The 22602-nt window shown below is 41.6% G+C and overlaps 1 protein-coding gene across 5 annotated transcripts in view; it reads right to left on the bottom strand.

Annotated features, from left to right (window-relative positions):
* Positions 1-11958, bottom strand: part of unm_hu7910 (un-named hu7910) — a 38207-nt gene extending 26249 nt beyond the window's left edge. For 2 of the 5 annotated variants that reach the window (XM_041968852.1, XM_041968853.1), the window contains exons 1-5: positions 11430-11958; positions 11299-11355; positions 6943-7125; positions 4419-4463; positions 2066-2134 (exon numbers count right to left, since the gene is read on the bottom strand). In XM_041968852.1, the coding sequence (XP_041824786.1) occupies positions 2066-2134; positions 4419-4463; positions 6943-7125; positions 11299-11355; positions 11430-11598 (523 nt within the window). In that variant the 5' untranslated portion in view covers positions 11599-11958. The remainder of the gene's footprint in view (positions 1-2065; positions 2135-4418; positions 4464-6942; positions 7126-11298; positions 11356-11429) is intronic. The other 3 variants (XM_041968851.1, XM_041968854.1, XM_041968855.1) reach the window with 3 other exon arrangements.
* Positions 11959-22602: the final 10644 nt, after the last annotated feature.

Here is a 22602-nt window from a genome sequence, read left to right as displayed (position 1 = left end):
CACATAAAAAGATTTCCCATCTCCATGACTTCTATGTTTACAGCATGACTTCACCTTCACGATCCCATATTTATTTTTTTCTTAACTTACTTTATGAACATATCGGGCTCATCTGGGACTTTTAATAATTAGTCTGTTCTGACCCTTTAGTTTCATACGTGTAACTTACACACACGCTTAATAAAAAGTAGTAAATCTCAGTCAACTTAAAATCAGCTCTGCTGAATCATGAACTCTGGAGCTCTAACAGGGAGCCTCCCCGTTACATGTGATAGTGATTATTCTCTATTCTATTCTATTCTACAGTCATTTACCAGACACTTTTATCCAAAGTGACTTACATCTGAGAGTAAGAACACCACAAGAATTCAAACAAGATGGACGTCATCATTAAGTGATAGTCAGACTGCTGGAGTCATACATATACACTACCGTTCAAAAGTTTGGGGTCACTTCCCTATTGAATCCCATGGCAAAGTGACCCCAAACTTTTGAACGGCAGTGTATATATTTTTTTTGTTTTTTTGTAAGTAATTTTGTTTAAATACAAGATCACGATTTCATCAAACAATATCAACTTGGGCATAAGTGCCACAGCTTATTCTTTATTAAATAACTTAATCATGTGACAGACACACTCAGCTCTGAAGTCATGTTACATTTCCAATCGTCATCACGGACAAATTTTCCATAAATGATATTCTCTGAATATTCTTACAAGTTCTGATCTCAGATAAAATGTTGACGTTAAAAAAATCCACAAAGAATAATGGATTTATTGGGATGAATATACTGGCTCATACACGGCTCATAAAGTCTTACGGTGATGGTAGACTCAGCTTGTTTAGCTGTGCGAGTTCCCGAAGCAGGAAAAATACTTCGGCTGTTCCTCATGGTGGTGCACGAGTGTTTCTATCCTTACCTCCCCGGGAGAGTTTAAATGGTATATTCATATCATTCAAAGGTAGGGAAACACGGATGGGTGAACAGTGGTCAAACAAAACAAAATGTTGGCCAACTGTTTTCAAAGTTTAGAGTTCACATACTGTACGTCCTAAAAAGTTGAGCTACGTGATGCCAGATAACCGTCTGGAGCTTCAGATGAGCTTCTACACATGAAAGAGATGAGCAGATGTGTGATGGATGAACGCAGGTGGAATCGAGACCCTTTGTGACAAATCCTGCATAGTTTCTGCTTCTGTAAGATTCTTGATGTTTTATGTTGTTATTGCGAAGTGTTTTTATACATAAAATAAAAAAACAAGTAGCTGGGCCACTGATATCATGGTGTAGATTCTCGGTAGGAGCCCAGTCTGTGTCAGCCTCATCGTGAGGACTGCTAGAACATCCTGGTAACTGAAGCAAAGACGTGGACTAAAATTAGCTAAACTCGCGTTTTAGCAAGATCTTGATGAGTAAAACAAAATAAGCAGCTAAAGCTTTTATTGCCCTGTGAGCTTTAATTTAACGTATCAGGAACAGAACCAACGGAAAGCGATCAAAGCGATCACTGTAAACTCTGGCATGGTTCAAGCCTGGTACATATAACGGTTATCGGGCTGTTTTTGTCCCGATTTTGTCTCTTCTCGACCTCGGATGGCAAACGGCCGATCATCGTGAGATTTCCATGTCCAGTCATCATCGTTCATAAACCGGTTAGTATGTGAAAATGTGATTGAGAGTTCAGAAACATCCTCCTGTTAAATGCTGGTTTTAAAGAAACTGGTTTGCAGGAAGAATAAATGTGTAAAACAAAGTGCTGGTGGGTGAAAGCAGCTGGAAAAATCACTGTTTACATGTTAAAGCACATGTTAGACATGAAATGGTAAAGCGTGGAAGTAAACCTCAAGTAAAAGATAATTAAATGTATTTAATGTGTATTTACCTGAAATAACAAGTCTATCTTTGAGCTGTGCACGTCTGACACCAAACATGAGTGAAAAGCTGAACTGAGCTCCGGTTGGAAGCATCTTGTGTGATCGGGTCAGAATGAGGCTCTATGTTTAAACTGTAAACCACATCAGTCTGGACTTTTAGAGTGAAAACAGGCAGAAAATCAACTTGCCGAGCAGAACTTTAGCATCTTCCACATCAAAATCTCCGTCGCCATCTGTGTCGTAGGCTGTCAGCTTGCCTGAAAGAGGAAGAAGAGAAGAGGAAGGCTAATTTTACAAGAAACTTTATAATTCAAGGTTTTTCTACTTTACAAAGAAATAAAGTCCATCATCTTTATTTGCAGGTTGTTTTCTTTTGGTGCAACCCTCCAGACTATCATAACTTTAGTAATTGCAAAAGTCTGCCTCAACTGGGCTCTAAATTTTGTGTAAATTAAGACAGAGCATCCGACATGAGTTTAGATGATGATGAATAATGTGTCAGAAGCAGCATATTATCTCTATGCATCTATGTAAGAAAAAACAAACAGGCTAGCTACCATAGTCTACCCAAGAGTAAAACCATGGCATCAAAGAATCTGTGAAAAGATGTTTGGAAGAACTTTGGATTTTACACCGTAAATGTTATTATTATAAAAGATTTGTTGATTTTGTTCAGTGCAGATGTTTAACGCTACAACTTAACGCCGAGTTCACCAACAGGCTGCAGCAGGTCTGTATCCCAACAACGCCACCACTAGCAGGATGCTGAGATTTAAGCTACTTCCACATAAACACAAAACAGATTTCATTTTTAAAAAGTTTTCTGTAAAGATGGAATAACACCAAGAAATGTGTGTGTCCACGCAGGTCCGCTGAAAACGCTGTAGTGCATGTGCAGGGCCTGTACATGGTGCTGCAACACCGTCACAGAGACGAACACAGAGGACATGGAGCATGTGCAGAGATTCATGTCAGCAGGGTTTGTGCTTGCAGATTGTCACTGGTTCAGGAAAGAAGTGTTTGGCTCATAAACAGAAACAAAATGGTCCTGTTTTCAGATTTATTTACCCTGGGACCCAGTTTAATGTTCTTGGGCTCCTAAAATACTGATTTCACTTGGACAAAATGTCTAAACGATGAGAAACTTAAACATGTCTCTGTGTGGACATGGCCTTAAAAGCAAAGCTATGCAGCCTCGGTGGATGCTGTCAGATACATTAGAAGGATATATTTTGGGAAAAGCCGCATCTGCAGACTAAAACACTTTAAATGCTCTGTTAATGGACTGTTGTTTGTTTTGAAGCCTCAGCTTCAACAATGTGGCCGCTGAACATCTTGGATTTCTGAAACCTGAACTCAAGAGTGGATGCTGGATCTGACTGGGAACTGTGGAAACTAGGGACATGTCTCAAAGTTTACAGTCATAAAGCCATAAAGTTTATAAATTAAAATAGCAAATAACAGCAAAAACCCTTAAATAAAATCTTAACCTCTAAACATACTCTTTTCTTTTAAAATCCTCAAAAAAAAAAAACTGTAAAACAAGCGAAATAGGTTCCATCTACACAAAAAGTAAAGCTTGTACATGCATAGTGAAATACTTCCTGTTAAAACTCCACAACACACTGATACACACTATTTATACCCAACGCAGCATGCACAAGTCAAACATGCAGGAGGACAGAAGACTGAAGATCGTAGCTGTACGAAGAGGAAGGATGTGGTGACGGCTATCATGACCGGCAGAGTATAAGGCAGAGGGCACAGGTAACAACCAAACCCTCCAGCTTCAGTCGAACGTCAGGTCGGACGGCCGCTACACAAACGCTTAAATCACATTTAGATTTTTATTCATGTTAAACATCTCTGTTCATAGCACAGTTTTACACTGCTTTGCAGGAACTAAAAAAATTTAAAATACAGAAAGCTGTATCATTGATATTAGTAGCTGGACGGGGTAAATGTAATAAATCACCCTCATATTGAGCATTTCCTTCCTATTTCTCTGAAAAAAAAAAAGAAACCACAATGACTTGAGCATTTATCTGTTTTACTCTGGCTTCCCTTTTTAACGTCTGCAGCGCTGATCCTGTTACAACAGTCCTGTGGTCAGACGCAGCCTTAAAATTCCAGTTTAATATCATCAGTGAATAAAAGCTGCTTTCTCAAAGCAAACACTAAATAAAGCCGACTTTCTGTACTTTGTTGTACCGTTGCACGTATACTAGTAAAGTTTTGTTGAAGTACAGTACCGGTCATAAATTTGGGAATATTTTCTCCAAACCTATGAGCGGTGTGTATATGAAGCAGAAAGCTGCAGCTCTGACCACATACAGCACGGTTTTCACGTCACATTTACTCATCAGAACGATCACAGCGTCTCTGTGAAGTCCAACTGATGCCACTAAAATATCAGAGCAGCGCTTCACACTTTCTCTACTTTTGTCTGGATTTCACCGTCATCACAATTCACACGTGCCTGATGGAAAACAGGATGATATGATGGAGTTACATCAGTGTGAGTTTAAATCTTGACCGTACCTTGTAGAACTTCAGAAAAGTTCATACGAAACTCCTTAGCTCTGGCTGCATGCAGAAGAACAGGAAGAGAAGGAGGGGTGAAGACAGACAGGCCAAGAGAGGTTAAAGCTCTGCAGGATGAACATTTTAATTATTACAGAACAACAAAATGCTGCTGCTAACCACACGACTACAGATCCAATGCTAAAGTGGTTCCTTGCTAAGTTTTCTGTGGTGTACCAGTTCATCTCTGGAGTTTGGAGCTTGTTGTCTATTAAAGAAAAGAAGCTTTGATTGTTAATTTATTCTCTCCTTAACCAATTTAAATACAGAACCATTCTTTATGAGAGGACGGTTGTACAAGTGACATTTGTTCACTTCCATTCGGATGAAGTGTGCAGCCTGTAGTTGTGACAAATTTAACTTTGTGTGCTTGTATCATTGCTGTAAATTCCCAGCCTGCGAGGTAACGCTTTCACTGTGTCTGCAAGCCTGCAGAGAGTGGTCAAAAAGAGGTTGAGAAAAAGACATAGAAGCTCATCTTTTCTTCTGGACAATCACAACCATGGACAAGGTAACTGTCGGGCAGGTATCAGCAAGTCTGGACCTCTTGGGCCAGTGTCCTACAGGTTTTAGATGTTTCCCTGCTGTAACACACGTGATTCAAATGAAATGGTTTTCCAACAGCTTGTTTGCCAAGAGCTACACAAGCCTCTTAATAATTCATTCGTTTGAGTCAGGTGCAGGACACTGGCCCAAGAGGTCCAGACTTGCTAATCCCTGCTCACCATGAGGTCCAAATTAGCATAACTAATGTGTCCACAGGCTGAGCACATTTAAGCAGAGACAGTTTCAAAGCAAGACGAGAAATCTGGTGAGGTGTCCGGGGCAGTGTGGACACCTGAGAGACTTGCGCTGAAGGACAGAGGACAGCCCAGGAATATTTGCTGCTCGATGTCCAACATCATAAGGAAAATGGCTGATGTGGCTTAATTTGTCCAGAGAGTTCAGTCTCTTCTATATTCGTCCTGTGACAAGGCTGCACCTTGTTGGCTACCTGATATTCTGTGTCTACATTTACCATCTGTTACTGGGTTTGAGTTTTTACATGCATTGTGATGTCACTTCCTGTTTTCTAAACATCCAAGCTGTGTCCCAATTCAGGTTCTGTACACTTCAAAGTGAGCAGACTTCGTAGGCTCTGTAGTCCTACGTAGTGTGGACACTTCGAAAGTCCGCTTACCGTTGGTGAAATGACAGCCTACCAAGCCGACGAGTATTTACCACAGCAGCAACGTAGGATGCTGAATCACTTAAACCTCGGAAATGACGAAGTTTGCATATCATAGGACACTTTACAAAGATGTTTTTAATGAACTTGGTTTTGTCACATTTCTACTAAAGTGTGGTAAAAAAAAAAAACACACTCTTCAGAGCTTTGTTGCTCATTCGCCACCATCTTGTGCGCAATGAATTCTGGGAGAAAAGGCTGCGAAGGATGCATCACCAGCAGCTTTAGTTACAAATGAAGTGCAGGTTTGTAGGGTGGATTTGGAGGCTTCTTTCAAATTGGTGAACCACGATGACGCATGCAGCCGACGAATCTGCACTTCGAAGTGTGTAGACCCTGAACCGGGACTCAGGGCCAGTCTTTGTTGAACATGGCAGAGTCTCCAGTCATGTTAGCTGCAAATGTGAAAGTTAATAAGCTGCTAAATAGTCAGCAGGTGAATCTTTTCATTCATCCATTCATTTTCTACAGGTGTAGCCTTTCCCAGCAAGAGACAAGAGGCAGGGTACACCTGGACAGGTGTCCAGTCCATCGCAGAGACAACACAGAAGACACAAACAACCACTCACACTCACTCCTAGAGGGAATTCAGACAGATGAATTAAACTAACACGCATGTCTTTGGACAGTGGGAGGAAGCCGGAGAACCCAATGAGAACCTATACATGGGAGAACATGCAAACTCCACACCGAAAGGCCCTGTTTGAAGCCTCCCCAGCCGAGGCTCGAAGCAGTGCTGTGAGGCTGCAGTGCTAACCACCACACCACCGTGCAGCCCTCTTTTTAGCTTCAGTGGTTCTCAGTTTTTTTCTGACGCAGGCAAGTTTAGGTCGAAAGTCTTTAGATGAACGTTAAAGTCCTGTGACGTCGCGATCACATGACAAGCCCATCTGTCTGAGAGGAAGTCACTGTTAAAGCCTGTCTGACTCCACCGACCACAGAAAAACGTGGGCAGGTTCCTGTTTGAAAACCAAACATTTGGTTTCAGAGTGAGTGTGTGAGAATTTCATCGAGTTATTACCTGAAACTAGGCCAGCAAATGTGACACCAAAATGTTATTAGTGTCACTGCGGCAGATAAACATCCTGAAACGTGACACTCCGTCTCTTCATGTCAACCTCTCTTCACTTCAGCTCCAGCAGCATCTGTATCCATCATTCAGCTGCAGATGTTACCTTAGGCTCCGCCCATCCATTCTAGATATAGAAAATGGATGGATGGATTCCTGCCTGACAAACTCATCTTCTCACTTACCAATAACACTGTCATAATCCACGATGTCGAAGTAGACGACCGCCACAGAGCTCCAGACTCCCATCAGAGCCAGCACCACAAACCAGGTGAACATGGTGTACTTTGAACCTCCTGCAGCACCTCCTCCTCCTCCTCCCTCTGTCTTCTTTCCATTTTTGCTCTCCACAGGCGGCGTCTTCCCCTCTGCAGACATGAGAAACAAGTTAAACCTCTCGTTTTCTGTTTACATCAACACATCAGAAAGTTTGCTGGCTGTAAACTGAAACGAATGAACGTGGTCTTTATATCACGACGCAGCTCCAGGTGTTTAAATTTAAGCCTGAACTGTTAAAGACCAGCTGTAACAACCTCTGTCAAAATCATTTGGTAGAACAAATATCTGTAATATTTGTTGAAATAAACCTACCCGAGCCATTTTCACCACTTGGTTTGTGTATGTAATGCTAAAAGCAAGTTTTTTTATCCTATTACTCTTTAAAATTTGGACAGTTTAACTATTGTTACTTTATTTTTAACCGCTGTCTCAACCAGTTGTTAAAAATACTGATTCTTATCATTGTCTAAAGGAAATGCAAAGAACATTTTTCAATAGCTTTTTCTTAGTGAGACCATTAAAGGGTCAAGGTCCCACCACCTAATTTCAATCTTGAATCTTTTCTCTTGCAGACATGCGGCTGTAGATCTGCTGCTGTGTCTGGAATCATTGTCCTGCAGCATGAATCCGTTTCAGCCAAGTTTTCGCTGTCAGACAGATGGGCTCACATATCAATCCAGAATATTTTGGTATACAGAGGAGTTCATGGTCCACTCAATGGCTGCAAGATGTCCAAGTCCTGTCGCTGCACAGCAACCTAAATTATCAGCCCTCCACCACCGTGCTTGACAGTTGCTATGGGGCGTCGTGTGCTGATATGCTGTTTAGCTTTCTCCAAACATGCTGCTGTCCATTCTGACTTTGGTCTGGTCTGTCCAAAGGACTTTGTTCCAGAAGTCTCGTGGTTTGTTCAGATGCAGCTTTGCAAACCAAAGCTGTGCTGCCAAGTTCTTTTTAGAGAGAAGAGGCTTTCTCCTGCAACCTTTCCAAACTATACTGGTTCAGTCTTTTTCTAATTGTAAAGTCATGAAGTTTAACATCTGAATGCTAACTGAGGCCTTCAGAGTCTGAGATGTAGCTCTTGGATATTTCTGCAGTTTCTCTGACTAGTTGGTCTGACCTTGGACTGAAATAGCAGGAACAGCCACTCCTGAGAAAACAGGCAACTGTTTTCGTCTTGTGAATAATCTTTCTTTCTGTAGGACATCCTCATCGTCTCATATGCTTTCTTAGACTGATGGAAATTGTGTGAACACACAACAGATAAACTAAATTGCCAAAAATCTTCTGCTTTTACTCTAGAAACATGGGTATCTAGAGGAGTTCATGGTCCCCTCAGTGGCTGCAAAGCACGTGTGTTTTAGAGTTAGTTTAAGCTCTAAACATGCTAACTGAAGCTGGCAGAGTCTGACAAAGAAAATTAAATGCTAAACTTCCTGCATTTAGTCTTGTTGACTTACGCAAGAGCTTTTATCTACAAGCACATTCACTACACACACTCACAGAGCAATTCTTAGTCTACATACACTCGTACAAGCTACAGGCTGAAGGTACACACACTAGTTGGTGATCACTTGTCTTAAATCAGCAGCACCAGGCGGATTTTTATCATTTTAATAAGCACTGCGGGTGGATTTGTTTTTCCACATTCTCTGTTTTTTGGTTGTGTTTTGGTGAAATATTTAATGATATGGTCTAATATATGTTGCTGTTGCTCATCAGGAGTTGGATTTAAGTCATTTGAGGACCTGATAGGGTTTGATTTTTTTTTTTTTTTGTCCTGACATTAACACAATTCGAACCTTCATGTGAACTTTAACATGCCAAAGAAGACCAGAGAAAAGCAGGAAGCATCAAAGTGAGAAAAAGAACAAGAACAGGAAAGGTTCATACAGCTTTAAAACATCCAGGAAAAGGAGAGAGAACATCAAGGCTGCAGGGCAGGCTGACCTAGGAATAGAGCGAGAGACATCCAATCAATATGACCCTGACAGAGAAAGACAGCAGCTGCTCCAGGACTAAAATGGCTGGAGGTGACAACAGCGGTTTGGTCTACTTAATGGCCCTAAAGCTCAAAATAGAATCACCAACATCCAGGTCCAGCATGGAACTGAAGCCCTCTGAGCATCTAAAGAGCAATAAACCTGTAAAAAGGCTTCTGTGCTGCGGTTACAGCTACGGTGCAGCCAGACACATCCTCCACTAACGAAATGGCTGTTACACAACTGATAACCACAGACTGCGTGTCTGAAAGCAGCTTTAATGGAAGAGAAGGAAAGTCAACCAACACAGGACATGAGAAAAGTTTAGTAGTAAAATGGAGCCTTCGGACGGCGCCACGTCACCATGCTTCTCAACTGGTTCTGCTTCTAAACCCACCGATGATAAGCGGTGACGCAGATGGATGAAAAATTTCAACTTCTCACATTTATTTAATAATTAAACTTCAGGTTGTACAGAATTCCACCAGCAATGTTGAGCTGCACCCAGATTTTCCCAGCATCCCTTCCAGCAACACGTTTTAATCCGTTTTAAGGATTGCTTCTTTACCATTATCTGTAAACACTGATGAACACTGATGAACGGCCATACAGGAAAACGTTTATCTTTAAGCACAAATGTTAAGTAGAAAGTAGAAAAGCACTCTGTTTATTTGGCTCGGGCACCATGAAAAACTAAACTGGTGGGATAACAGATCTCACCCACATATGATCCCAGTTCCCAGCATCCTCATCTGTGTCCTTTTCGTCGTCTGGAGGTCGAATACGTGTAAAGCCAAACCAACACACACACACACACAGTTTAGAGCCAACCGGAGAACAGCCACCAGCTCGCTACCTCTACCCGGCCTTTTTATCGCGGCGTTATTCTTCACGCAGACATTCGGGGAGATGAACGTTAGGCTGGTACATTCAGCCCGAGAACAGACGAGCTGCACGAAGTTCAACATGTCAAACAAACTGGAAAAAGAAGCGTGTGTGTCCAGGTGTGTATGGAGGGAAAATACTATCCAGTATCATCACAGGTTAACAGGAGCTGCTGAGCAGTCAGGAACCTGAAGAACGTTGTTCCCAACATGAATTTCATTCTGTCTGCTTTCATAAAACGACCAAACATGTTTGACTGGAAGTCCAGTTTCATAAAAACATGACTGAAAAACATTTAGCTCATAAATACAAAAGTCAAAGGAAACATAATCGAGAGGACGAAGTTTACAAGATAAGAACGAACTTTTAACTTTACCTCCAGGGCAAAAATATAAACTGTTTGTTTCTTCTGTATTTTTTACTGAAAGTGATGCTTTCGTAATGGTAAGCAACTACAAACCAAAGTAATTAGAAGCTTCTGATTCTGTCTTAGTTCTGACATTAAATAGCAGCAAAATGTTAGTATTTGAAATAAAGGTTTAATCTTTTCCATTACTGAAAAGTGGCAAAGTCATTATTGATTAGTACAAACTCGTATAGCGGCTCTGAATGTTTGACACAGGAAGGACCTGGAGTTTGTGGTGAAACAAAAACACATTTGAGCAGCTCTCTGCTGGTCTCCGCTTCCCCACCTCAGCATCTTTCTTTCGACAGGCTTTATAACGCCAACGTTTTCAGGAGAGCTGCTTCAGGATTATTTTTTATTTTTCAGGAGTAATAAATAAACCCCAGAAGTTCCCAAAATAGATTTCTGTTTGTCAGCAAGTAGCAGATTCTTTCAGCAACCTTTTTATCTGGTCCTTTTTCATCTTTTTATTAGACTAAACTCAACACGGACGCCTTCCTAAGCAGATAAACATCAATAGTTTTGTCTTAGGTGTTTTTTGTAACTCTGAACAGAAGTTGTTGCTTCGTCTACTTTCTCATTAAACCTCTTTTTTGTTTTTACACACACTCATTCGCTTTTCTTTTTATGTCAGTTTCAAATATTCCACTAAATCATGATGAAATCTTTCAGCTGCAGGATTTTATTCATCTCGTAATCTAAGTGCTGGAGGAACCCAGCAGACTGTTGTTTAGTGTTGATGAATACTGAGACAACAACTCTAGGATCTGTGCAACACACAAATCCTTCCCCCTACGCAGGTCTTTTTCTTTACTGGAAGCTGTTGCTGTACAAACCAGCAGCATGAAGTCTTCTTATCTGCACGCTGCAAATCAGCCAAGACCAACGCCGACCAGAACACATGCGTCTGTTCAAATCCCAACCTTCGGGCACAAACGAGGCCACATCATGCCAAATCATGCCAGAATGAGCTATCAGGCTTTTCCTACCGGTTTCCTGGACAACCAGCTCCTCCATCCGTGGTACGTCCTTCTCGTTAACGCCTCCTAAATAAGCCACATCAAACCAAATAAGAACCAAACCTGATCTAAACCATACCTCCTTCATCTGTCAGTCCTACCTGCCTCCCCCACCACAGGCTGCATTTCCTCCTCTATCAGGGGTTCCTCCTCTTCATCGCACACCTCCTCTTCAATGTACACCTCTTCCTCCTCTGCGTGGATCTCCTCTACAGGAGCTGGAGCGGTGGAGGTGGCATAGGAGGTGCCATATTGGCGATAGCGCTGCATGAACTGTCTTGTGTTTCCGAGCAAAGCTATGCTGAAAGATCCCTGGATAGAACCAGTGATGCACTAAACCACCATGAGTAGTAAATATAAATATTTGTTTTAGGGTATAAATTGATCCTAAAAAAAATCAAAAAGAAAAAACACCACACAGTATTTTAAGAAAATGACACCAAAAAGTTTTCTAAATAGCAATAAGGTTCCAAATGAGCAAAGCCTCCAAGTTACTGATCATCCAAACATGCAAATAGACTCTGGTAGAGTAAAAGTAGAAACTACAGCAGAAAAAAGGAGTGCCTCCTCTTCCTCCTCCTCCCAGCAGCTCTGTGATTGTGCGTCTACTGGCCACCCAGAACCTGATCCATGCTATTATTAGAGCTGACAAAACCCCGTTACGTTGTACGAGTGTGTGTCGGATGCCAGAGGGGACAGAATAGCCCACCGTGTAACCTTGACATGCATCTCACAGCACACATCGCTGTAAGCTGGCTCTGTTTTCTTAATTAAAGGGGCAGCGAGAACCACTTTTACTAAACAACTCAATAATTCACTTATAAAAGTTTCAAGAGCAGCTGAACATTTTATAACCTGACGTCTCCTGTACAAAGTGACAGAAAAGTTGTAAAACAAAACAAAAAGCTCTTACGAATACTTTACATATTTGCATAATCTGATTCATTTATTATTTACTGTTATTTATTTACTTTGAGTGATGGAATCTACTTAATCTTTCTGGGCCTGACCAGAGGGGACAGAAAAAGAATGAAGAGAAGACAAAAACACAACAAATAGAAGGCAACGACCTTCAATCCAAGCTATCACCAGACAACCAACTGCTACACCCGAACAGATACACACCAGAATTTCCTACAGCTTTTACAGAAAAACAGAGCTGACAGTGATCCCGTTCTTAAATACTAACCAAAGAGAAAAGGAACCGCCCAAGGCAGAGGGCCCGCACCACGCCCAGGAGGACCAGGCCCCCCAGACAACCACCTGGCATGGGCCAGCACACACCCCGATGTTCCAGCCGCACACCCCAGGAACCAGGGCACCACCGACCACCCCCATCCCACTCCAACCTCCACCCCATATAACCCCTTATTCACACCCTCCCCTGCATCGTACCCATAAACACCCACTTTCACACGACCACATCACACATAACCCTCCCACCATGCCACGTGGGGGACGTCCCCAGCAGATCAGAGGACAGCGAGACCCAAATCCGCCCCCCCATCCCCAGCAGCCTCCCATCGGCACAATCAATCCAGTTCCGGCTCCTGGGCCAACCACCTCCCCCTGCCCGCCCCCGGCGGTGCCCATGGGGACAGTGAGAGGTCCCCATTGGCGTCACCCTCCCCACTCCTGACTGCTTATGAAGTGTGTCTTGTTTTCAAGTAAAACTGAGGGGCAGTCACCACATTGTGCTGTGAGAGGGGCCACCTTAGCAGCCCCGCCCACCACGCACTGCATGACACGCCCCCCAGAAGCTGTTTGCCTGTTGTGTTTCTTGTGTTTTGATGTCTAAGTAATTAATTAAATTAATTAAAACTGAGAGGTGAGTCACCACAGGGTGCAGCCGAGGAGGCCACTAAATGGCCCCCACCGCTACACCCAGCATGGCGTGCACGCCTCCCAAGTCCCTGTGTCTGTGTGAGTGTGTGTGTGTGTGTGTGTGTGTGTGTGTGTGTGTGTGTGAGAGAGAGAGAGAGAGAGAGAGAGAGAGAGAGAGAGAGAGAGAGAGAGAGAGAGAGAGAGGAAGAAGCAGAGTCCAGAGATGCTTCCCTCTAACATCCGGAGGGAAGCAAACTTCACATTTTTATATTAAGAATGATGGTGGATCAAAACCTGTTCCACAAAACCTTAATTCTGTAGCCATTTGCACGTTATTTATTTTTATTTTTTACTGTGACAACAGATGATGGAAAGAATCAATAATGAATTAATGAATGAAATTATCTTTTACTCTGATATCTATTACCAACAGATCTCAAAATATCAGAGAAACAACTGAAGTCACAGATTCGAGAGCATGTCTGTCACCAAACTCCCAACGTTATTATGTACTAATCAATAACCATGATAAAGCTGTAGAAAGATTAAAAATAACCAGATAGCTTTATGTTAGCGCTACGAATGTTTAAATAATTCAAGCTACCAGAGTTTGTTCTTGTCCCCATTCCTGATCCTGACTAAAAACTTAAACAACTTCAACCCTCGATTGCATTCTGTTAAAGTTAATAGCTGGCTAGCATCTGCTAGCTTCCCATCACAACTGGTGGCCACGTTAGCTTAGCTTCGTTTAAAGGGCTACTTCCTTGCAAACGACGGGCCACCAGTCTAGCAGCCACAGACACCATCCCTCAACTTCAACCCAGCGGTTTTGGTCAAGCCCTTTATATTCTAGGTATCCTGAGAGGTAGCCAAAACAGCTAACGTAGCACAGTACCGCGAGCGCGTCAACCAGACTCCATTCAAAATTCAGCAAATTAAATATTCTATCTTTTAATGCAAGAACACGTATCACAGAAACTTGTAATTATGAAATTAACAAGATCTATTATAAAATACACAACAGATCGGAGCAAGTAAGAAAAACAAACTATATGCTGCTAAGTTATTCTGCTGGCTAACGCTGTCTCTGAACGCCCAGCTATATTCACTTTTTCTCTACAAAAGTGGGAACCACAGGCGACCCGACATTGAAAGCCGTATTTAAGATGGAATATTTAGGATTCTTTAAAGGTTTTCGGATTTGTTCTGCCGGGTGTGCTTTTTCACTTATAGCGCAGATAACTCTAAACAGTAGAATATCCCATAGAAATTCACATAAAGGACATGGAGGCGCGTCCCGAGCTCCGAGAATCTAGCAAGAAAAGGATACTGACCTTTTTTTGGATGGGTTTTAGAATTTTTTCTCTGCGCCATTTCTTCTTAAACTCTCTGCTGTGTTTTCCAGTTAAGCAGCAACAATCATAAACAGCCAAGTCGCTATAATTATCACAACAACATGCGCAAACCGTACGTTGCTGGTCGTTTTCTGATGGGTTAACCAAAAATCACGTCCTCACTTGGATACCAGCAAAGCCAAAGTCCATGGTAACCGTGATTGTCTTCATGTTTCACCAATCAGAGCAGCAGAATCCTGTCAAAGGCGGGGCTTAAGGCGGGCTCTAAGGATAATCTACCAATCATTTTCTGGTACAGATTTCCAGAGTTGTCCATTTCTTTGGAAAGGAGCAAAAACGTGGCAGAAGAGGAATGAGAGTTCAAACATCTGGGAGGAGAGTCATGCTAATTTAATTTGAATCAATTTAAATTTTGTAGTTCGCTCCATAATATTTTGTTTTTTAAAATGTAAATTTCAAATAAAGTATTATTCTAATCTTTTTACTTTTTCCTCAACCTCTTCACACTCCCGTCAATATTGTATTGATATTTTTCTCTATAATACAGTGATTCTGGTCCTAAAAGCCCATATCCTGCAGGTCTTAGATGTCTCTCTGCTACGACACACCTGATTCAGATATTAATGGGTCATTAGCAGACTTGTGCAGAGCTTGTCAGAGAACCATTTAATCTGAATCAGGTATGTTGCAGCAGAGACATCTAAGACCTGCATGACAGTGGGCCTTGAGGGCCAGGGTTGGGAATCACTGCTATAATATATAGCTACCCCCACAATATTAACAGCCAGCCATCACAAATAACACTATTGTCACAACATTAGAATAATATTTTATTATGATGTGAACATCTCCTTATATTGTACTTCAATATAAAGTGCTTGTCCTACATGTTAATGCCCTTTGCTGTCATGTTTAATTACTTTAGGACATTTATATAACACATTTCTTCTGGTTTAAGTTATGTTAACTGTACAATTACTGCAATATTGTATGTTTTGAACTTATCTTCAAAAGGCTACTGGTTTGACCCCAGTTAAAAAGGATGGCTTTAGGTATTTATTGAAGTTTTAGATAATTTAAAAAATCATTAATGAGCAAAGTGTTTTCACTCAGTAGGTCTGGGCTCACGACTCCATATTTGTACCTCAGGAGGGCGCTGTAGTTAAACATTTGGAGTCATTAAATGCATCTTCCTGGTGAGAAAATGAACATGGATTGAATATTCATAAAACCTATTAATTTCCACCTATTAAGAAATATATAAAGTAAACAAGAACAATACTTTAGTTAATGTGTGTAAAAAAAGGCTAATTTATACTTGATTCCTATAGGGCTCTCTTCTTTTCAGAATCAAGAAACAATGGTCAGCTGCCCATCACAACTGTACTCAAATGACCTGGTTAAAGGGCAAAATGATTTTATATTCCTCTTAAATCAACGGGCCATTGCAATAGATTTGGTCAAGGTGTAACTTAATCTTTATTTTAATTTAAGATAATTTAGATGGTATTCTGGACCCTTTTTTTAATCAATGACACAACTCTTTGGGTCTCTTTTATTGTGTTTTTATACAATTACAAATGAATTCAGGGGTTAAAATTCTCTGGTACATATAGAATGTTTTGTCTTATCATCGTGGCAAAAACACATCAAAGCACATTCAAAGGCGGAGACCTGGCACTGTGCATTCACCACACCTGGTGTACAGCGACCAGCGTTATTGGGACATTTTGCTCCCCTGACCTGGATTATCTAGCAATTAAATGCAGACCATTTAAACTGATAATAAGTTCTGTTCCATCTTAATCGTAACTGTTTACATACAATGGGCTAATGCTAAATTAGCACCAGAGGAGCTGTAATGCCTGATTAGCAGGCAGATGAATGCAAACCCAGAGGCAGCTGTGATTGTGGCAGGAGACTTCAATCATGTGGAACTAAAAGCTGTGTTTCCCAAATTTAACAAATACATAAACTTTCCAACCAGAGAAGGCAACATTCCAGATCAGGTTTGTATTAACATCCCAGGAGCTTACAAGGCTGCAGCAGCTCCACATCTGGGTGGAGCTGCTGATCCCAGCATATAAACACATTTTCACTCATACGCTCTTTATCATCTTTCAGTCATTTGTTCACAGCATTATGCAAAACAAACATACACTTCAGTTACTCACATACAACAAACCTGAGTAGCATTATGCACAACTGTAAACAATATACTACAGTAACTTTACATACATGTAACTATGGTCAAACGGCTTATCATTGGTTCCAGCTAAGGCTTCACACACCTTCTAACCAGAGAAAGATGAAGGTCAGCTGAGAGCAGTTGTTCAATTTAAGAGAAATTCCAGGAAAAATGTTTCAAATCTGCTTGACAGGTTTTGATGACAAGTTTAACTCTTTTGTGTGTAATAACTCAAGCAATGAAATGAGGACCATTAGTTTTATGGGGACTGACTGTATTCATTGTGATTGATATGAACAAAGCAAGTGATAACGTCAGAAAATAGCAGAGAATTGTCTGACAGCAAATGCTTCATGTCTAGTTTGCAGTTTGATCCGTGTGATCGATGGAACGAGAGATGCTACAGATGACTAACTGTTGTGGAGTTTGAACTGATAGTTAATTCTGAAGTGAGAAATGCACCAAAGCGAAAACTGTATCAGCTTTTACGAGTCAGGACACAATCATCGATGTTCGGATTTACCCTCAGATTAAAAGGCATCACACATTACACTGTGTCATTATCGTTTTAGAAAAATAAGCCAAAATGCAGAAACTGTGTGGAAAAACCAAACCCTCCCCATCAATCAGCAAATAATTTTAAAATTATTTGAAAAAAGAGAAAAGCCGATCAGCTGATGACCTGAAATCTGCCAGTTTTTACTGTATTATATCACCAGAACGAAACATTCACTGTTAACTGAGCTTCTCTTGGGTAAAAGTCAGATGTCCAAGGGTCAGTAAATGCAGCATGTAACATACAGAAGTATGTTACATGTGTTATTCTAAATCATCTCTACCATGTTCCAGATCATTATTCAGAATTCATCTATCATCATCTCACAACCGTCTCCATGGTGATAATTTCTGTCCTAAAAGCAGCAGACTGAAGTTAAACAGCCGACACTGATGAAGAAACTCTGATAAAACTGATGATCTGGATAAAAAAAAAGCTTTTTCCTTTTATCATTGAAGTGTGAGTGTTTGTGCAGTAGTGATAAAAGTCCTACAGCTTGTTTTACCAGTTTTTATTCACTTTTTTAACACTTTTTCCTGGTCAGTGCTCCTGGCCCCCCATCAGAGCTTTTCTAGACCCGCCCCTGCATAGCTGAAGCATAAACCCTGTCTACCACCAGCAGCTACTGTGTTAGACAAGGTCTTGCCAACAACAAGACTTTGGGGTAAATACGTGACGGTGTGAACCATGAACCGCTAGTTTATATTATTTTATTTAACTTATCTTTTTTTTTTATTGCATTCTATTTTATACTTTTCTTGCACCTTATTGCCTCTATTTTACTTTATACCTGTATATATTATATCTTAGTGCTTGTCCTGCTTTACTGTTGGTGTTGTATTGCTGCTGGTACCCAAATTTCCCTGAGGGCTCTCCAAAGGGATTAATAAAGTATTTTCTATTCTATTCTATTCTATTCTATTCTATTCTATTCTGTTTCCTCCTTCTCAGCTGATCCATAAACACTCGCAGCAAGAGAAAAGCCGATCAGCTGATCACCGACAGCTCTCATGAGTCACGGAACAACATGAGAGGAGAGGGAGGAAGCAGCTGCTGCACAAACAGAGAGGAGCAGAGATGCTGTAGAGCAGCCATGCTGGTGCAGGACGTAGGATACGTGTAAAAACAAATGTGGGAAAAATTTGGGTGCGGCTCATCTTTTCCATCTCACCTCTCTGGATCCTGCTGTTATAACAGAGAAATGATGGATGTATGGGGCTTGTCATTGTCATGCCTGCACCCTCCTCACGGGTGCGCTCCTCTTCACCTGAGTTCTGATCACTGGCCACAACACTACAACACCCACAATCCCTCTGCTTCAGACATCTTGGACACACCTGCCGTGAATCACTATCATCATCAGTGTACACCTGGTCTTCTCCCTACATAAGCCCCAGTCCTGGACTACTGCTTCGTGTGTTATTCTGCTTTATGGCTGCATTCTTCACATCTTCTCTGTTACCTGGAAGCTTTATTAAAGCTTGTTTCAGTATTACCTGCGATTGTGTCTGGCTCTTCCTGGGATCCGCCTGACAGTCATGCTGTGCATGTGTTAATTGCATTTAAAATATTAATGCAATTACCTGCATAAATTAGTTACCACTGTTAACGCATTATTTTTTAAAAACCCTAAGAAAAATACATTTTATTTACAGTATGCTTTACAAGATACTGAGATCAGCTCGATCCAATGTTGGGACTCTACCTCCTCTGCAGAGGAACTAAACATCTTTTAGAGCAGGTTTAATGAACCTACTGTTCAAAACGACTGGCCAGTTCACCTGTTCACCCTGTGGACAAACGGTGCCATCTATACTGAGCCATGGTAATCCAGGGAAAGCACCTTGTCCTGATGGGCTCAGGGGCAGGGTGCTGAGAGAAAGTTCTGCACAGCTGGGGGGGAGGAGTCTACCTGCTGGGGCGGCGTGGCGCAGCAAGGTAGAGCGGTTGTCTCGTAACCCGAGGGTTGCTGGTTCTACCTCGGCCAAGTTGAGTTCATGTCGAGGTGTCCTTGGGCAAGACATTGATCCCCTAATTGCTCCTGATGGGTTGTGGTTTAGTGCCTTGCATGGCAGCGTCCGCCATCAGTGTGTGAATGTGTGTGTGAATGGGTGAATGTGATGTATAATGTAAAGCTTTGGGTATTGTTCCAGGTACAGTAAAGCGCTTTATAAATACGGACCATTTACCATTTGCTGAAAAAGTCAAATGCCAGGGAGGTTAAAGACTTCAGACCAGTAGCACTAACATCCATCCTGTGCAACGAGTACTGTGTGACCACCTTAAGGGTAAGATGGCAGGCAGACTACACCCTCTTCAGTTTGCAGGAGAGTGGTTGAGGATACCTGCTTGACCCCTCTAAATAACACCTGGATAGCACCCATACCCATACAAGCATTTTATTCATGATTTCTCTTCTGCTTTTAATACAGTTGACCTACAAACACCATCCCACTGCCTCCTAGGATTATAGGTCAGCCCAACTCTGATTTTATGGATAAGAAACGCTTTATTGAATCAACTCCGGCATGTTAATGTAAATGATTTTAAATCCCAAAAAATTATTTTTAAAACCGGATGTACCCCAGGGATGTGTTTTATCTCCTATTTTATTCTCAGTCTACACAAATAGCATCACCTGCAATGATAAAGACTTCCCAAGTAAGCTGATGGCATGGCCCTGGTTGCTCACATCAGGGACATGAGTACCCTTTCAGCTTACTATGATCAGCTGAACAAGGTCATGGGCTCAATGAGAGAAGCTTGAAATTAACATCTCCAAGAAACAGGAGCTGTGCTGTGGGGGAAATGAACGTCTAATTCTCTGCATCATGTCTTTGAACCCATAAAGCTACATGGCCAGGCAGTGCAGCAGGCTGATGTTTTTAGATATTTTGGGAAGCAGACTGGCAGCTGATGTGCTCTCAGCACAGTGACTCGGTGTATAAAAGGCACAGCGACGCCTGTTTCTGCTGAGGAAACTCGAGGATTTTAGTGTTAGAAAGGACATTTTAACAGCTGTCTTCACTGAATCATTGGTTCATCTTGCATCTGTTAAGACCAGAGCAAAATTTTCCCATTAATCAAGCAAGCAGAATAACTGGTGACCAGTAAAACTCAATTATTTCTCCTTGTTAACTTTTATCTAATTTTAACTGAAGTGTGTTCAGTATGTGTTCAGTGTGTGTTTGTGTAACATTGTGGTTTGTCTGTGAAACACGGCAAAGACGAGTTTCTGTTAATGACAAACAATAAAGTTTTTTCTGATTCTGATAAATAAAACGGAAAAAAACCAAACAAAAAAAAAAGAAAAAGAAAAACAACAACAAAACAAAACACAACACATGTACCTCTAAGTGTCCTTCCAGATGCACAGATTTAATGTATGCCAAGTTTAGGTGGAGCGAGTGACATGGTTTTGGTTCCTTGTTCATATCTCAGAGGAGCTTTCCTGGTCCAGCAGCGACTTCACATCCTGCGCGTCCTGAAGAGGAACATGCTGGAACAAAAGCTGCCGGTGACCTTCTACAGAGTGTCCATGGAGAGCGTTCTCACGTACCACATCTCAGGTTGGTTCTGCACTGCAGGGAGTGATCAGCAAAGCCAGTAAAAGCATCAGCTGTCTGCCCCACCTGGAGGAGAGGCTGTCTCAGACGGGTCAAGACCATCATGTCTGACCCCTCCCACCCAGCCCTCCACCCGTTTGGTCTGCTCCCCTCTGGAAGGTCAGTTAAAGCCAGGAGGACAAACACCTTCCCCCCTGGGCCATTAGAACCATGAACACTTAGAAACTGTGATAAGACTGTTAAATAATCTCCAAACTTCCAAATAATAAATGTGCAACGTTACAATATACTGTTTTAACTGTGTGTGTCCTGTTCAGTTACAAGGTTGTAAATGTATTGTATGTAAAATCGAATGACACTGAGGTCTTTAAATAATTATATTTATATGTTATTTTTTCTGTTATTTTACCTTTATATATTTTTATTGTGTATTTAGATGAACACATTCTGGAGCTGAACCTTAATTTCATTGTACTTCTGTGCAATGACAATAAAGCTGTAAAATTCAAATTTACTGTATACATTTCCACATTTCCATACTTACCCACACACCTATTTATATATACATATAAACAGTATACATATATTTTGTTAACTCTCACCAGTACAGAAAACTGCCAAAACAAGAAGCTTTAATAGCTTCCACTTTATTTTAGCTCAGATTGTTCATTTTTATGTATTTGTATGTATTCATCCATATTTGGTTTGAATCGATTTTGGGAAGACGTCAGAAAAACATGATTTTTTCTGTCCTGATGGAATCGCAGAGCTTACTTTTCATCTGGGTTTACGCACATAAATGCATTAACTTATTTTTAATTACTGCCACCGTGACAGTAACGGGTTACAAACACAAGGGGGAGACAGACTTTTACATTTCATACTGGAAGCCACATGGCCAGGTGGAAAGTGGACAGTAAGTTACTGATCCAGTCATGTTCCATCACAACAAACAATAAGTGCAAAAGTCTGTTTTCTTGTGGTAAAAGTCTGTGATGCAGATTTTCATTACGGCTCTTCTCTCAGCATCATGTGTCCTAATCAAATCACCAAACCTTAACTGAGAGTGATTCTGTCATCCTTTATTTCTTGGACATCAGGTGTTAAATCACCAGGCTAAAAAAACAAAAAGAACTCCAGTTTTTAATACCACAAACATCCTGATTCTTCCTCCTCCAGCAGAGGATGAAGCTGCAGGAGAAAGTTCAGAGCAGGTCTGTTCCTCTACCAAAGTGAGGTCAAACTTGTCTTTGAGGAGCTGGATTTGTGAGCCAAAGACACCCAGTTGTCACAGTGTTGATAGAAAGACCCTCCACACCTTCCATACGCGCGCTTCCACACACTTCGGGCTGTGTTGTATGAGTGTGTGTGGGCCTACTAAACATGACAGTGCTGAAATGTTTGTCCGCGGACACCACAGTGCGTGATAAACGGGACTTAGGGTGTAACCTCGCGATACTCAGCTCCCTCCTCCACCCCCTTTCTCTCCAACTCTTTCTCTCCCCGTGCGCGTCCAGGGGGCGATCAAGCGGCAGGGTTGGTTGATGGGAGTCCGGCCGGTCAGCCCGACCAGCCTACCGACCCACAGCCGAACACTGCGCACAACTTCACACTTCCCTGAGAATCTCTCCGAGGGAAAAGTCAGGTAAAAGCAACAGCTGGAGCCTGGAGAGGACTTTTAGTTAGGAGGCGCGCGCGCTCTTCTAATAGCTGTCACACCTCAAACAGATGAGAAGAAATAAAAAGAAAGGTCCTATTAAGGTGGAAGAGTGTTTTTTCTTTTTC

Source organism: Melanotaenia boesemani, chromosome 18, assembly GCF_017639745.1.
Source record: "Melanotaenia boesemani isolate fMelBoe1 chromosome 18, fMelBoe1.pri, whole genome shotgun sequence".
NCBI classification, from domain to species: domain Eukaryota; kingdom Metazoa; phylum Chordata; class Actinopteri; order Atheriniformes; family Melanotaeniidae; genus Melanotaenia; species Melanotaenia boesemani.
The sequence above is the reverse complement of the archived record's forward strand: the minus strand, read 5'-3'. Positions and strand labels throughout refer to the sequence as shown.